The 16968-nt window shown below is 42.6% G+C and overlaps 1 protein-coding gene across 2 annotated transcripts; it reads left to right on the forward strand.

The window, feature by feature from the left end:
- The first annotated feature begins 8922 nt into the window (after window positions 1-8922).
- LOC139563082 (cytochrome b5-like) lies at window positions 8923-13009 on the forward strand. 2 transcript variants are annotated; one of them, XM_071381360.1, is made up of 5 exons: window positions 8923-9294; window positions 10819-10947; window positions 11097-11123; window positions 11236-11270; window positions 11402-13009. In XM_071381360.1, the coding sequence occupies exons 1-5, from the start codon at window positions 9100-9102 to the stop codon at window positions 11490-11492; spliced, it is 477 nt and encodes a 158-aa protein (XP_071237461.1). In that variant the 5' UTR covers window positions 8923-9099; the 3' UTR covers window positions 11493-13009. The 2 variants fall into 2 exon arrangements, with proteins under 2 accessions (XP_071237461.1, XP_071237462.1); XM_071381361.1 differs by having other exon boundaries at window positions 8929-9294; window positions 10819-10955.
- Window positions 13010-16968: the final 3959 nt, after the last annotated feature.

Here is a 16968-nt window from a genome sequence, read left to right on the forward strand (position 1 = left end):
AAAGCTTGATTTTCCTCTGAAGGTCCTTTGGCCACTCAAAGTGGGATGAATCACTCATTCATTCTGCTCTGAATGGAAGTATTGGAAAAATCAGTAGTTCTAAGTCTGTATCTCTATGATATAGAAGGGATAGCATCACATAACACTAGAATGTTTCATTGATAAATTACATTTTTTTGCTCTTCTGTATTATTCTGAGTCTGAAGAGAATTGATTCAGAGCGAAAGCAACAGAAGGCCTTGATAAAGGTGTGTCATTTACCAGGAAGAGTTGATTGGCTCTAACCACTGCCTGTCATAGTCAATAACACTGATGTGGAAATACTAAAGGGACTGAATTGTCAGTGCTACTAATACCAACATATGCATCAGGTGTTTGTTTGACAGGCACATGTATAGACATGCTTTGGTCCAATCTGTTGATCATAGTCCCAAAATTCATTTTCATCTGGATCTGGGTATTGAATACAGCTAGATTCAGTACAGATTCAGTACAGCTAGACATATTATTCATATATTGAATACTCCTTTGATTCCATTTATAGCCAAAAAGGTAATTCCAAGCCGGTGAGGATTTGACATAGTACGGAGACTGTCAGTCACTGTGGTCATTGTGATGTTGTGCATTGGCAGCCGAGGCTCTCCTTGACGAGTGGCTGTGATGTATCTGACAGCTGCCCCAGCCATGGGGACTGATGTCTTCATCTGCTCCCAACCGGGCTGCAGATATATAGTACTACAGTCTACACTGCGATCTCCAATAACATTACTGCCTGCCCATTGCCTTTTCCATTACCCAGAGAATAAATGTAGCCGACAAAATGGTCTGTGGCCAAGTGCGACTTACATAGTTGAGTCAGTAAGAAAGTTTAATGCTGGTATGCAAAAATCAAGTATTTAGATTTTAATATTAGTGCTGCTTCTGCTACTTTCCTACTGCTTTTTCCACATAAATGTTTATTCAGACCAATCTATTGACTTAATATCAGGCTGACAGACACTCCCTTTATGCAGCATGTGGTTATTGAACATGTCTCATAGCTTTTCTTCTTTGCGGTGTTGACTTTGAAAACCTGTCACAAATATAAAGTATGTCTGTATCAGGAGCAATATATGGGGCATCAGCGCTCCAGTCTAGATACTGTATATTGTTCCTCTATAAATACACACAGTGATTACAGTACTATACTGTAAATATCTTGTTGTCATACAACAGGTTGGGTTGAGATATAGTGCAATGATTGACGGTGTTGACAGCTGTGTAACCAAATGGAAGATTATGCAAGGGCCGTGGATGCAACTGTGGTTGCTCTTAAGTCCCAGTCAGTCTGACCAGAATAAATGATCTAAATGCCCACTCTACGTGGCAGATAGACACAGAGAAACAGAGCAGGGAAATCACTGTCTAATTTTCTGTGTATAAACACCACCATCTGTCTGCGCCAAATAATCTGCTATGTGCATAGTGTAAATCCATGGAAAGACAAGATAAAGGAGGTAACAGATAGAATGTTGTCATCAAATGACCTGCTTTAAGGAATAGGCTACTGTCAATGGGGCACATAGCAATTTTGTCATTAGATGGCCAAGAGGATTTCTAGTGGCATCGAAACCTTTTCATGCGAATGTTTCCCCCAATTATCCATCACGATAGTCTTTGTTGGTTGTTGTTTGTTATTGCTGTTTTGGTTTGGTGTTTAATGTCTCTCCCATCATGTGTGACACCACCCACTGTGTTCACTTCCCGTGCCCCCTGGACATGCTGAGTGGTGTTCCTTTGATGAATATATTATAAATAGGAATAATGAATCTGGATGCGTGAATCAAATCAACCATGTGAATTTTGTGTTATATTCCTTTTCAGTTCTTCCTCTTCACAGAAAATGGAACAATTGATGCGACTGAGGAGTAAGTTGGCAGCATAAGTTTGACCTTGTAATGCCATCTAGTGTTCATGCATATTGGCCTACCGATATATACAGTAGGATCCACAATGTGTGACGTGATCATATGGCTCTCTCAACACCTTTATGGTGACAGTCAGTTGTAAGAACTGAAATAAAACTCAGACAATAATGTATAGATTTATGCACAGAAAAATGCCTAATCTGGTATCCAGCCTTCCAGTTAACAGGTAAACTCCATGTAGCTGGAGTTATGTCCATGTCCACCTGCTCTTTTGTCATCGTTTCTCTTTGTCTACTTGTCACATTCTGTGGAGTGGTCATCATGTTTTATGTTTGTGCCACACCTGATTATGATTGATGAATCAGTGACTGTTGATCTGTGCCATCTCTGGTTTGCCGGGCATGGGCACACTCTCCATGAGTGCTCTTGTTGGGACTGTAGGCGGCAAAGCTTTTATTTCGTTAACCACCCGCTCCTCATCAGGGAAGTGCCTGGAGGAAGGAAGGCATTATTCAGTGTGTCTTTGTATTGTGCCATGGAATGACTGTTTAAGAGAACAATGAATATGAGTGGGTGGCCTGTGACCACGTTACTTTCTGTGTTTATGTGCCACCCTCCTCCCCCAAAGTCATTAGGTATTGGATGTGAAAATGAATGAATTGAGATAGCTAATTGAGACAACAGCTCTCCTAAAAGTTATGTAAAGGTGGAAGTAATATAGTTAATTAATTTGAAGCTACTTGAGTTGTCACACAAATGCTTTTCTAAATCGGGCTTACTTAACCCATTACTTTCATTCTCAATAGCAATTCATGGGAGTTACATGAACAACTGTCCTTGGTTCAACATGATATTAAACAACCTATCTGCTGGAGATTAGGTGAATGTGTTATTTAGAAATAAGTGCACCATGACTGAGACTGCATGTGTGTAGAATGGAGTTTTCTGACCTGTCTGTGACAGGCTGAAAATAAGGAGAACGTGGTCTGTGCCCTGCGACCCCTCTGAATATGAGCAGCAAAATCCTAGCTTCATACAATTGATCTGTGGTGCTGTTGCTCATACAATAGGGTCACTAAGAATAAAAGCCTGCCAACAGAAGTCACATTACACAGATATCACAGGTCTCAGCTGTACTCTGCTCACCAACGTGAAGATCACAGTGGAAATGCCAGATGTCAAAGGTTCATATCATCATTCTCACAGTACTTTAACTAGTTTGTTGAATTTAGTAAAAAGGTGGTGGTGGTTGACGAATTTATGTCATAACACAGGGTCATTTTTAAGCTATGAAAATATACTTGATGGAAAGATAAGTCAGATGAAGTGCGGTCTTCCATACACAAATCTCAGGGGGAGCAGGAACTCTACAAGAATATGAAACGTCTTATCATGATTCTGCTTGCAGCCAGTCAGCTTCTAGACCAGTATCTACCTGCCTTGAGGGCAGGCCTAATTGCACAGATTATGTCACAGGGAGTGTGGCCTTTGGTGACACCGGGATGCCTTGTTTCCCCCTAGTGAGAGCAATTAGTCTGTGAGGGCAAGGACAAGACAGGGGTATTAATTACACACTGTTCCGCTGCTGACTGACTTCAAATGTTGCTCACTCTGCTGTCGCTCCACTCCCACCAATGTTCCTTCTGTTATCGAGGTGTCTAACACGGGGCCCCTGGGATGTGGCTACAGCTCGAGAGATAACTCAGACCCAAAGATATTCCCCAGTTGTAGATGCAAACAGCCTGCTGGAGATTCGGTGAACGTGTTATTTTGAAATAAGTGCATTTGAAGGATTGAAAGAATGTCCTCCAGTTTATGGGAGGCTTAATTTTACTCAACATTAGAGTAGATATTTTCAGGGGAGATCTTTCATATAAGAGGTTGATGACACCTGTTTTATAACAGGTGACACCTGTTTTGTTATTGGTGGATATTCTGAATGTATGGTTTGGCACTGCCATTCTTACACATTTCTTCATATCATTCCCTACGGGTGTAGGATCTTAATTTGATCACTCTTTTGTTGCTGAGAATTTTCCACAGCAGGAAATGCAAACTTGTGGTGTATTCAAAGTTTGTAATTCCCACTTTAAAATGTCAGACTTGATTTGCTCTAATTAAAAATGTATCAACCTCTACAAAAAAATGCAATTAATTGAAATCCACATAATAATTCACATTTCCTGTTGCTGTGGCAAACTGGCTAAAATGAAGATCCTACATCTGTACGTATATTGAATAGTACAATGATGACCCAAGAGGGACCTCTGTGAACAAAGCAAAATAAATCCAAAAGTTCAAGGTGTTTGGTCTTTAGTTTAGACACAGGTGCCAAAGGGTATTAACTTACTGCCATCTTGTGGAGCATGTGAAGATCACCATTTTTGTTTTGTTTTGTAGCATTGTAGCAAACGGTGGGGTAGGGAAGCAAACCTGGGTCACTGGCATGGAAGGCAAACACCCTACACACCACGCCAATAGGGTTAACACACTTGGTGGGAATTGTAACGTGGCTCATACATTATAACATGGATTGCTTCCTTTCGAACGAGAAGGCACGTCCCCATGCTTCAACATTCTTTCAAGCCCCTTCACACGTCTGCCCGTGCGTTCCGATGGCCTCATGGCCGCCACCCCACTTCTGACACCAATGCAGTGAATGGCAGGGAAGCGAATCCGGGTCACTGGCATGAAAGGCAAACATTTTACGCATCGTGCAAATAGGTAACCAACTAGGTGGGAATTGTAACGTGGCTCGTATTGCTACAATATATTTATAGGATGAAATGCATGATGTAAGTGGAAGTATTTTGTGTTTTCTTGAAAATTACTTGACGTTTTATGAATTCCTATTCAGGTTACTACATTATCAGCTGTTATTAGTTCAAACTCAGAGCAATGTTTGCTTGGGGTTGTCTATATTGGTGATGAGATGACAGTAATGCATGACATCTGTATGTATGTTATCAGGCAGGCCTGATAAAAACTCTCTGCTACACTCCTGTCAGTGCCCCCCTTAACCAGCATGTCAATGTTGTACATGTAGCCTCCCACTGCCTCCTTATCACTGGATGCAGAGAAACATACTACACTGAACAAAAATATAAACGCATGTAAAGTGTTGGTGTTATAGGCCGTCATTGTAGATAAGAATGTGTTCTTAACTGACTTGCCTAGTTAAATAAAAATAACAAATGTTTCATGAGCTGAAATAAAAGATCCCCATACATTTTACATAAGCACAAAAAGCTTATTTCTCTCAAATTTTGGACACACATTTGTTTACATCCTTGTTAGTGACCATTTCTCCTTTGCCAAGATAATCCATCCACCTGACAGGTGTGGCATATCAAGAAGCTGATTAAACAGCATGATCATTACACAGGTGCACCTTGTGCTGGGGACTATAAAAGGCCACTAAAATGTGCAGTTTTGTCATACAACACAATGTCCCAGATGTCTCAAGTTTTGAGGGAGCGTGCAATTGGCATGCTGACTACAGGAATGTCCACCTGAGCGGTTGACAGATAATTTAATATTAATTTCTCTACCATAAGCCGCCTCCAACTTCATTTTAGAGAATTGGCAGTACGTCCAAACGGCCTCACAACCGCAGACCACGTGTAACCACGCCAGCCCAGGACCTCCACATCTGGCTTCTTCACCTGCGTCTGAGACCAGCCATCCGGACAGCTGATGAAACTGTGGGTTTGCACAGAATTTCTGCACAAACTGTCAGAAACCGTCTCAGGGAAGTTCATCTGCGTGCTATTGTGTGTGTGTTTTCACGTTATTTGTAACTTATTTTGTACATAATGTTTCTCCCACCGTCTCTTATGACCCAAAAGAGCTTCTGGATATCAGGACGCGAAGGATTTACTTCAGACACAGGACAAGGCCCAAATCCCCATCATTCGCATGAAGAATAGACAGAGTGGGTAATCCGAGTGGGTAATCTGCCTCTACCATCAGTCCTATTAACCAATGTGCAATCACTGGATGTGCTCCGATCAAAACTATCCTACCAATGGGACATTAAAAACTGTAATATCTTATGTTTCACCAAGTCGTGGCTGAACGACAACATGGATAACATACAGCTGGCTGGGTTTTCCATTCATCGGCAAGACAGAACAGCTGCCTCTGGTAAAACAAGGGGTGGCGGTCTGTGACTATTTGTAAATAACAGCTAGTGCACGAAATCCAATATTAAGAGGAAGTCTCAAGATTTTGCTTGCCTGAGGTAGAGTATCTCCATGATAAGCTGTGGACCACACTATTTACCAAGAGAGTTTTTATCTATATTTTTCGTAGCTGTCTATTTACCACCACACTGGCACTAAGACCGAACTCAACGAGCTGTATAAAGCCATAAGCAAACAAGAAAAGTCTCATCCAGAGGCGGCGCTCGTAGTGGCTGGGGACTTTAATGCAGGAAAACTTAAATCCGTTTTACCTCATTTCTACCAGCATGTTACATGTGCAACCAGAGGGAAAAAATCTCTAGACCACCTTTACTCCACACACAGAGACGCATACAAAGCTTTCCCTCGACCTCCATTTGGCAAATCTGACCATAACTCTATCCTCCTGACTCCTGCTTACAAGCTAAAACTAAAGCAGGAAGTACAAGTGACTTGCTCAATACGGAAGTGGTCAGATGACGCAGATGCTAAGCTACAGGATTGTTTTGCTAGCACAGCCAGACTGGAATATGTTCCAGGATTCTTCCGATGGCATTGAGGAGTACACCACATCAGTCACTGGCTTCATCAATAAGTGCATTGATTACATCGTTCCCACAGTGACCGTACATACATACCTCAACCAGAAGCCATGGATTACGGGCAACATCCTTACTGAGCTAAAGGGTAGAGCTGCCGCTTTCAAGGAGCGAGACTCTAACCTGGATGCTTATAAGAAATCCTGCTATGCCCTCCAACGAACCATCAAACAGGCAAAGCGTCAATACAGGACTAAGATTGAATCATACTACACCGGCTCCGACGCTCATCAGATGTGGCAGGGCTTGCAAACTATTACAGACTACAAAGGGAAGCACAGCCGTGAGCTGCCCAGTGACAGGAGCCTAGCAGACGAGCTAAATTACTTCTATGCTCGCTTCGAGGCAAGTAACACTGAAGCATGCATGAGAGCACCAGCTGTTCCGGACGACTGTGTGATCACGCTCTCTGTAGCCGATGTGAGTAAGACATTTAAACAGGTCAACATTTACAAGGCCGCAGGGGCCAGACGGATTACTAGGACGTGTACTCCAAGCATGCGCTGACCAACTGGCAAGTGTCTTCACTGACATTTTCAACCTGTCCCTGACTGAGTCTGTAATACCAACATGTTTCAAGCAGACCACCATAGTCCCTTTGCCCAAGAACACCAGGGTAACCTGCCTAAATGACTACTGACCCATAGCACTCACATCTGTAGCCATGAAGTACTTTGAAAGGCTGGTCATGGCTCACATCAAAACCATTATCCCAGAAACCCAAGACCCACTCCAAATTGCATACCACCCCAACAGATCCACAGATGACGCAATCTCTATAGCACTCCACACTGCCCTTTCCCACCTAGACAAAAGGAACACCTACGTGAGAATGCTGTTCATTGACTACAGCTCAGCGTTCAACACCATAGTGCCCTCAAAGCTCATCACTAAGCTAAGTACTCTTGGACTAAACACCTCCCTCTGCAACTGGATCCTGGACTGCCTGACGGGCCGCCTCCAGGTCATAAGGGTAGGTAACAACACATCTGCCACGCTGATCCTCAACACGAGGGCCCCTCAGGGTGTGTGCTCAGTCCCCTCTTGTACTCCCTGTTCACTCATGAATGCATGGCCAAACACGACTCTAACACCATCATTATGTTTGCAGATGACACAACAGTGGTAGGCTTGATCACCGACAACGATGAGACAGCCTATAGGGAGGAGTTCAGAGACCTGGCAGTGTGGTGCCAGGATAACAACCTCTCCCTCAACGTAGTGAAGACAAAATAGATGATTGTGGACTACAGGAAGAGGAGGGCCAAGCACGCCCCCATTCTCATCGACAGGGCTGTAGTGGAGCAGGTTGAGAGCTTCAAATTCCTTGGTGTCCACATCACCAACAAGGTCCAAGCACACCAAGACAGTTATGAAGAGGGCACGACAAAACCTATTCCCCGTCAGGAGACTGAAAAGATTTGGCATGGGTCCTCAAAAGGTTTTACAGCTGCACCATCAAGAGCATCATGTCAGGTTGCATCACTGCCTGGTATGGCAACTGCTCGGCCTCCGACCGCAAGGCACTACAGAGGGTAGGGCGTACGGCCCAGTACATCACTGGGGCCAAGCTTCCTGCCATCCAGGACCTCTATATCAGGCGGTGTCAGAGGAAGGCCCTAAAAATTGTCAAAGACTCCAGCCACCCTAGTCATAGACTGTTCTCTCTGCTACCGCACGGCAAGCGGTACCGGAGCGCCAAGTCCAGGTCCAAGAGGCTTCTAAACATCTTCTACCCCCAAGCCATAAGACTCCTGAACATGTAATTAAGGGCTACCCAGAATATTTGCATTGCCCCCCCCCCCCCCCCCCTTCTAGCTGCTACTACTCTCTGTTATGATCTATGCATAGTCACTTTAATAACTCTACCTACATGTACATATTCCCTCAATTACCTCGACACTGGTACCCCCTGTATATAGCACCTCTATTATTATTTTACTGCTGCTATTTAATTATTTGTTATTCTTATCTCATACTTTTTGGGGGGAATTTCCTTACAATACTGCAATGTTGGTTAAGGGCTTGTAAGTAAGCGTTTCACTGTAAGGTCTACCTACACCTGTTGTATTCGGCGCATGTGACAAATACAATTTGATTTGATTTGACGTGCTAATTGACGAGGTCTCGTGATCATCCAAAGGTCACCTGTGATTGGTTACAATTCTACAATGTTGCCTTTCATTGGTTACTTGTCTAAAATGTAATATACGTTCATTGGAAGGTGACACCGGAATGAAATCATTGGTCCTTTCCTTTCCATATGCCGGTTGAAAAGGGGAAACCGTAGCTTGCTGTGTATTTTCCAACAAAACACAGGCATTTGGATATACGAGCCTACAGCAAACGAATTAACGTTGGATAATCAAAGTGTATAGCTAAGGGACTTAGCGTGTTAAACTAGACAGAATGGGAGAGGGAATTAACGATAACATGATCAACACAAATGGTGCTGATAACATGGACGTGACTCACACAGAAGAGACAGCAGACAGCAATGTGAAATACTACACCTTGGAAGAAGTAAAAACTCATAATATGAAGACGGACGCATGGCTTATCATCCACGATAAAGTGTATAACATCACCAGTTTCTTGGAAGAGGTAAGCTCAAAATACCACTTACTCAAATCAAATGTATTTATATAGCCCTTCGTACATCAGTTGATATCTCGAAGTGCTGTACAGAAACCCAGCCTAAAACCCCAAACAGCAAGCAATGCAGGTGTAGAAGCACGGTGGCTAGGAAAAACTCCCTAGAAAGGCCAAAACCTAGGATGAAACCTAGAGGAACCAGGCTATGAGGGGTGGCCAGTCCTCTTCTGGCTGTGCCGGGTGGAGATTATAACAGAACATGGCCAAGATGTTCATAAATGACCAGCATGGTCAAATAATAATAATCAGTAGTTGTCGAGGGTGCAACAAGTCAGCACCTCAGGAGTAAATGTTAGTTGGCTTTTCATAGCCGATCATTAAGAGTATCTCTACCGCGCCTACTAGCTAACGTTAACTACTAGTTAAGTTAGCTAAAATCTCGGTCTCTTCTGTCCGTTGCCTGGTTTCAAAATAATTTCGTATCCAAAGCCAACCTAAACGTCTAGCTAGATAACCAACTAATTAGCAAAGTAACAATGCGCCTGTGTGGGTCTAACTAGCTACCATAGCTTAACGTTAGTTATACAACGCTCAGTCAACACAGGCAGGGGAAGGCAGCTTGCCAGCGATAGTATTTGCTATTTTGGCTAGTGTGTTTTGCCTGTTTAACTATCTAGGTAATGTGGTAACTTTCAACTGAGTATGCTATCTTTGTCTACCTGCATATTCCCAATAATATTAGCAGATGGTGTAATTTTGCGCCTGGATAATGCAACGTTAGGTAGTTAACGCTTAACTAGTTTGCTAGGTTTGAGGTAACTTACTGGTTAGCTTAATTCGCCAAAATAATTGTGTAATATTGTCACGACCACTCCTAATTGTTCGCTAGGTAGTTCATCCTTGCCTGGTCCTCTTACTGTAGCTATAACTACCACAGTGGGACTTCAGTCCACTTGGCAAAGGTTGCAAAACTAGCTAGGGCGGTTACAAGAGTTCAGTTGCGCAACTCACCATGTGACGTTAAAGGTATAATGGGAGAAGAAGTCCAAATACAATGCCAATGGCACAGCATTATGGTGTACCAGTCTGTTTAGTTGTCATTCCACTCCATGTCGTGCTGAACAATTTGACAGTGGCAGAGTATAAGGAGTGGGATGTTAGCAAAACAGCTTCTGGATTTCGGGTTGGCATGACATCTTTCATGTTTTACATTGTCACAGCTGTATTTGTGAAGTAAAGCCACACTAAGATTTGTTTAGCTTCAAAGAGTAAGCCTGCCAACAAAAAAGTAAATGGGAGCTTTAAACATTATGTTGACGCAATCTATCCCAATATGTCAATACGTAAACATTTGAGGATATCAGAGAATTAAGATTTCTGAGCTTTATTTAACACATCATATTGACATTTAGGTCGACATAAGCCAGCCATCCATGTCATGTAGAACATCATGCTACGAGTGTCTAGTCTGTGATTACATTCCAACTGTCGATAGTGACAGATCATGATGAAACTAAGTCTACTTGTTTCCAGCATCCAGGAGGAGAGGATGTTTTGATGGTGCAGGCAGGTGCAGATGCCACAGTGAGCTTTGAGGATGTTGGTCACTCTACAGATGCCAGGGAGATGCTCATCAAGTACTACATTGGGGAGCTCAAGATGGTACAGAGGTTGCTGTTGACTGTTAAACTCTCAGTCATTGCAAATTAATTTGTTCACAAGTGTCTTTGAAACAGTTTTCAATTAATGATGGAACAAAAAAATCAAGGCATTATTTGGATTGTAAATGATTATTTCACATTGTCTTTTAGGATGACCGGAAGAAGGAAGGCACAAAGGTAAAGTATTCAAGTAAATGTTCTGTAAAAATGTTTTATAATAATGTAACACCTATTTTGCTAATGCTAACTCTTGAACTTTGTTTTAACAACAACAAAAATTCTCCCACAGGAAGAATTCATTACAACTTCAGGAGATGGCTCCAGGTCAGTCATAAGCGATAAGAATTTGATTATTCCATTTGCATTGACTAACTATTCTGTCTCCTAATCATTCTTCACTGAGCTGTACTTGTTCCCTGGCTGAATGTTTAAGTGCTCTTTCCATCTTTCTCTAGCTCGTGGACAACATGGTTGATACCTGCCATAGTTGCAGTTGTTGTGGGTATCATGTATCGATACTACATGCAGGAGCGCAAGTCTTCCTGAGCCCTGACGCTGTCGTCTCTTCTCATTCTTTGTGTGGAGGCCTTGACATGTGTGACCAAACCCCCCCCTTCCATTGAACAACTTTTCAGAGGTGCGCCCCCACGTCCCACTCAACTCACAGTGCCCTCACCTTGAGGGAAAGGACAAAACAATCCCCTTGCCCCTCAGCTTTCTTTTCTACACCTCATCCAACAGGCTTTGGGGCGAAATGCATCTGGAAACTTTCTACCCTCAGTCTCTATAAATTGGTTTCTAATCTATTCATATTGTTTACTCACGCTGCCTTTCGTAATACTTGTGTGGTGTCTTAAGTTACTTATTCATATGCAAGTGATCTAAACTGTAATGTATATCTGCAAACTGTTGTCGCTATCTGCTTTGTGGGACTTTTACAGTGAGCTCCAAAGGTATTAGGACAGTGATTATATATTTTTTGGCTCTGTACTCCAGCACTTTAGATTTTTAAATGATACAATGACTATGTGGGTAAGGTGCATACTGTCAGGGTATTTGCATCCATATCAGGTGAACCGTTCAGACATTACAGCACTTTTTTTTATTTTTTCAAAGTCCCCCCCCCCCCATTTTAGGGGACCAAAGATAATGGGACAAATTGATTTGATTTGTGTATTAAGTAGTTGGTCCCATATTCATAGCACGCAATGACTACATCAAGGTTGTGATGGGGGGGGGGGGGGGTGTTCACTGTCCCAATACTTTTGGAGCTTTCTGTATTTCTCTCAATTTGTTCAGACATGTTTTGTGGCTAACCCCACATCTGTTTGACTGTAGGTTTAGGAAGTAGAAATATATTTGTGTAGTAGAGCATAGCAACACAGGTTATGGGGTCATATCTATAAGAAATAATGTTATTCAGATTTCACTAAGACAACAGCATGTCTTTTAGTTGAGTTGCAGAGTCTTGCTTCTCCTCAGACTGCTGCCCAGTATTTAATTTCTGGTGACTGAATAACATAGAATGCTTTGTTGCTAGCTTTTCCTAATGCATGTTTGCTTGAGAGTACATTGTCATTTCAAACTTAAATCATTGATTTGAACCAATGACTTGATTGCACAATATGCCTCATTAAGTACTTCATTTATGTTCAGCTATTCATTGCGTTGCATGCATCGCCTGATTTCGGGTAGGCCTCATTCTCTCAATCTACATTTTGCATTACAAAGGCTGCAAGCCATGTACAGTATTTTCTCTTGATGTATTGATTATTTAAAGTGAAATGTACTTATCCCCAACTCCCCTTTTCTAGTTTTACACTAAGCATTTATTTGGTGATACTATGCTATAAAAAACATTAAGTATGTGAATTGGTGTGTTTTATATGTATTATAACCTGGATTCATTTGGATTAAGTCTATTGCATCACACACTGTAGGATATATGTTTGTCTCCTATGCACATCCTTTAGCAATTAAAAAATGCTGCCATATGTGAGTTGAATTCTAATGATTGGACTAAAATTGTTGTACTCTTGAAGGCATAAAACAATTTCACATTCGTATTGCGTTGGCTGTTCATGTATTATAGTGTATGTCACTGCCATTAAGTGTAAATTTGGCTCTGTGGGAATTGTGGATAAATGGCAGTACTAGAAAGCACATGTGGATATTCGATTGCACTACCAATTTTAATTGGTACGTCAATATATTTCAGTTATTGTATGTTTCATATAAATGTTGCTATTCACTACTTGTGAAGCACCTGAAAACAATCTGCCCAAGACTTTATGGTACTGATTTGTACATGATAACCAACATATTCCATTTGGACACTTTCAAATTCATTATACTTCAAAGACCAGTCCCATTTGAAATGATCATTCCCGTCGAGTCTGACATTGCCCTTGTCATGCAAAGTAGAAGGCTGAATCGTGCTATCATTTTAATAATGAGTGACATGTTTCTATTTTATAAGTGTAACAGTATAACTTTAGTACGTCCCCTCGCCCCGACACGGGCGCGAACCAGGGACCCTCTGCACACATCAACAGTCACCCACGAAGCATCGTTACCCATCGCTCCACAAAAGCCGCGGCCCTTGCAGAGCAAGGGGCAACACTACTAATAGGTTTCAGAGCAAGTGACGTAACTGATTGAAACGCTACTAGCGCGTACCCACTAACTAGCTAGCCATTTCACATCCGTTACACTCACCCCCCTTTCAACCTCCTTTTCCGCAGCAACCAGATCATTGATCCGGGTCAACAGCATCAATGTAACAGTATAACTTTAAACCGTTCCCTCGCCCCGACACGGGCGCGAACCAGGGACCCTCTGCACACAACGGTCGCCCACGAAGCATCGTTACCCATCGCTCCACAAAGGCCGCGGCCCTTGCAGAGCAAGGGGCAACACTACTAATAGGTTTCAGAGCAAGTGACGTAACTGATTGAAACGCTACTAGCGCGTACCCACTAACTAGCTAGCCATTTCACATCCGTTACATAAGCTTCATGCTTTTATGATATACTTTTCATTGTTCTTGTACTTTTGTGAGGTGTACTCATAAATACTGTAAGGAAATATTTATTTTTTACTGACGGATAAGTTCATTCAGATATCCACTATGTAACCTCAATTACTGTCATTGACTGCCATTTCCTATAAAAAATCTTACATTTAATCTCAAATTAATATTTTGAAAGCTATATTTTTTAAACTCCATTTAATAGCTATGGTTGGGGAATGTTAAAAACAAATTCTGCAGTTGAATCATCACTTTCAGTATACAGCATTTATGTAGTTCCTGCCTATATAATCTTGTCCTGCACAGAAGTAGATTGTCGGGAATCTGGGTAGGACATTAGACAGCTGGAAGAAGTGCAATGGTGTGAAAGTGTAAGAATGGCACTGTTAAGATCAGAGATTTGTCTCCTGAGTATATACCTTTGTTCGAGGTGTACATACCTACAGTGGGGAGAACAAGTATTTGATACACTGCCGATTTTGCAGGTTTTCCTACTTACAAAGCATGTAGAGGTCTGTAATTTTTATCATAGGTACACTTCAACTATGAGAGACGGAATCTAAAACAAAAATCCAGAAAATCACATTGTATGATTTTTAAGTAATTAATTTGCATTTTATTGCATGACATAAGTATTTGATACATCAGAAAAGCAGAACTTAATATTTGGTAAAGAAACCTTTGTTTGCAATTACAGAGATCATACGTTTCCTGTAGTTCTTGACTATGTTTGCACACACTGCAGCAGGGATTTTGGCCCACTCCTCCCTACAGATCTTCTCCAGATCCTTCAGGTTTCGGGGCTGTCGCTGGGCAATACGGACTTTCAGCTCCCTCCAAAGATTTTCTATTGGGTTCAGGTCTGGAGACTGGCTAGGCCACTCCAGGACCTTGAGATGCTTCTTACGGAGCCACTCCTTAGTTGCCATGGCTGTGTGCTTCGTGTCGTTGTCATGCTGGAAGACCCAGCCACGACCCATCTTCAATGCTCTTACTGAGGGAAGGAGGTTGTTGGCCAAGATCTCGCGATACATGGCCCCATCCATCCTCCCCTCAATACGGTGCAGTCGTCCTGTCCCCTTTGCAGAAAAGCATCCCCAAAGAATGATGTTTCCACCTCCATGCTTCACGGTTGGGATGGTGTTCTTGGGGTTGTACTCATACTTCTTCTTCCTCCAAACACGGCGAGTGGAGTTAGACCAAAAAGCTCTATTTTTGTCTCATCAGACCACATGACCTTCTCCCATTCCTCCTCTGGATCATCCAGATGGTCATTGGCAAACTTCAGACGGGCCTGGACATGCACTGGCTTAAGCAGGGGGACCTTGCGTGCGCTGCAGGATTTTAATCCATGACGGCGTAGTGTGTTACTAATGGTTTTCTTTGCGACTGTGGTCCCAGCTCTCTTCAGGTCATTGACCAGGTCCTGCCGTGTAGTTCTGGGCTGATCCCTCACCTTCCTCATGATCATTGATGCCCCACGAGGTGAAATCTTGCATGGAGCCCCAGACCGAGGGTGATTGACCGTCATCTTGAACTTCTTCCATTTTCTAATAATTGCGCCAACAGTTGTTTCCTTCTCACCAAGCTGCTTGCCTATTGTCCTGTAGCCCATCCCAGCCTTGTGCAGGTCTACAATTTTATCCCTGATGTCCTTACACAGCTCTCTGGTCTTGGCCATTGTGGAGAGGTTGGAATCTGTTTGATTGAGTGTGCGGACAGGTGTCTTTTATACAGGTAACGAGTTCAAACAGGTGCAGTTAATACAGGTAATGAGTGGAGAACAGGAGGGCTTCTTAAAGAAAAACTAACAGGTCTGTGAGAGCCGGAATTCTTACTGGTTGGTAGGTGATCAAATACTTATGTCATGCAATAAAATGCAAATTAATTATTTAAAAATCATACAATGTGATTTTCTGGATTTTTGTTTTAGATTCCGTCTCTCACAGTTGAAGTGTACCTATGATAAAAATGACAGACCTCTACATGCTTTGTAAGTAGGAAAACCTGCAAAATCGGCAGTGTATCAAATACTTGTTCTCCCCACTGTACATCTCCAGATTACAAACCAAGTAGTCTTACTTATAGGCCTTCATGCTGTCTTGAGAACCTTGATCTCAAAATGGAGTCAGCAGATGTGAGCTCTGAAGTTGAGCCAGCACAGGAGGTTGGTGGCACCTTAATTGGGGAGAACAGGCTCGTGGTAATGGCTTGAGCAGAATAAGTGTAATGGTATCAAATGCATCAAACACATGAGTTCCATGTGTTTGATGCCATTCTATTTGTGCCGTTCTGGACATTATGAGCTGTTCTGCCCTCAGCAGCCTCCTGTGCAGTCCAGGATATAGTGGGCCTACATGTGGCAACAGGTGTGGTAGAGTCTTCCAACGTTTGCTCTGAGAATCCTACCAAAGATGATTTTGGAACAGTAGGAGTGAGATTTTTGGTAAGAGTGGATTCCTGTGTTTTGGCTGACCCATATGTTGTCAAACTGGGTTAAGGACAAACTGGGAATGGTTAGATCTGTGAAAGTTGTTTACATTTTTGGTGTATCTGCCTCCCAGAGGAATCAGGTGCTTCGAGTCGTGGTTTGGGCTCAACCTGTGGTGTGCTTTGCTCTCCGGAGCAAGGCACAACTAAAAGGGGTGATCAATGGGGTAGAATTGAGTGTAGAGGTCGATCAAATTGAAGGGAATATGTTTGTAACGTCCGTTTGGTGAGACGTAGACCCAGTGGCAATGGCTAGTCTGAGAATACCCTGTCTGTCTTGTCGAGCTTTGACACAGAGCTTCTACCTGATCAGGTTAGGTTATATTTGCATTCTGTGAGGGTTCCGAACCCACTTCGGTGCTTTAGGTGCCAAGGATTCAGACATGTTGCAGCAGTGTGTAGAAGAGAGGTCCCAAGATGTGAGAAATGTGCAGGAGGGCATAGTCAGAGGGAGTGTACAGCTGGGATAGAGAAAGCACTGTGTGTCAACTGTGGGGGTGC

Source organism: Salvelinus alpinus, chromosome 33, assembly GCF_045679555.1.
Source record: "Salvelinus alpinus chromosome 33, SLU_Salpinus.1, whole genome shotgun sequence".
Classification (NCBI taxonomy): Eukaryota; Metazoa; Chordata; class Actinopteri; order Salmoniformes; family Salmonidae; genus Salvelinus; species Salvelinus alpinus.

What these genes read in the sequence shown, in the direction of transcription:
- LOC139563082 (XM_071381360.1), top strand. Translation starts at nt 9,100, where the DNA reads ATGGGAGAGGGAATTAACGATAACATGATCAACACAAATGGTGCTGAT. An exon ending in GGAAGAAGGAAGGCACAAAG is followed by an intron (nt 11,124 to 11,235) that starts GTAAAGTATTCA and finishes ATTCTCCCACAG; the next exon opens with GAAGAATTCATTACAACTTC. An exon ending in ACTTCAGGAGATGGCTCCAG is followed by an intron (nt 11,271 to 11,401) that starts GTCAGTCATAAG and finishes ATCTTTCTCTAG; the next exon opens with CTCGTGGACAACATGGTTGA.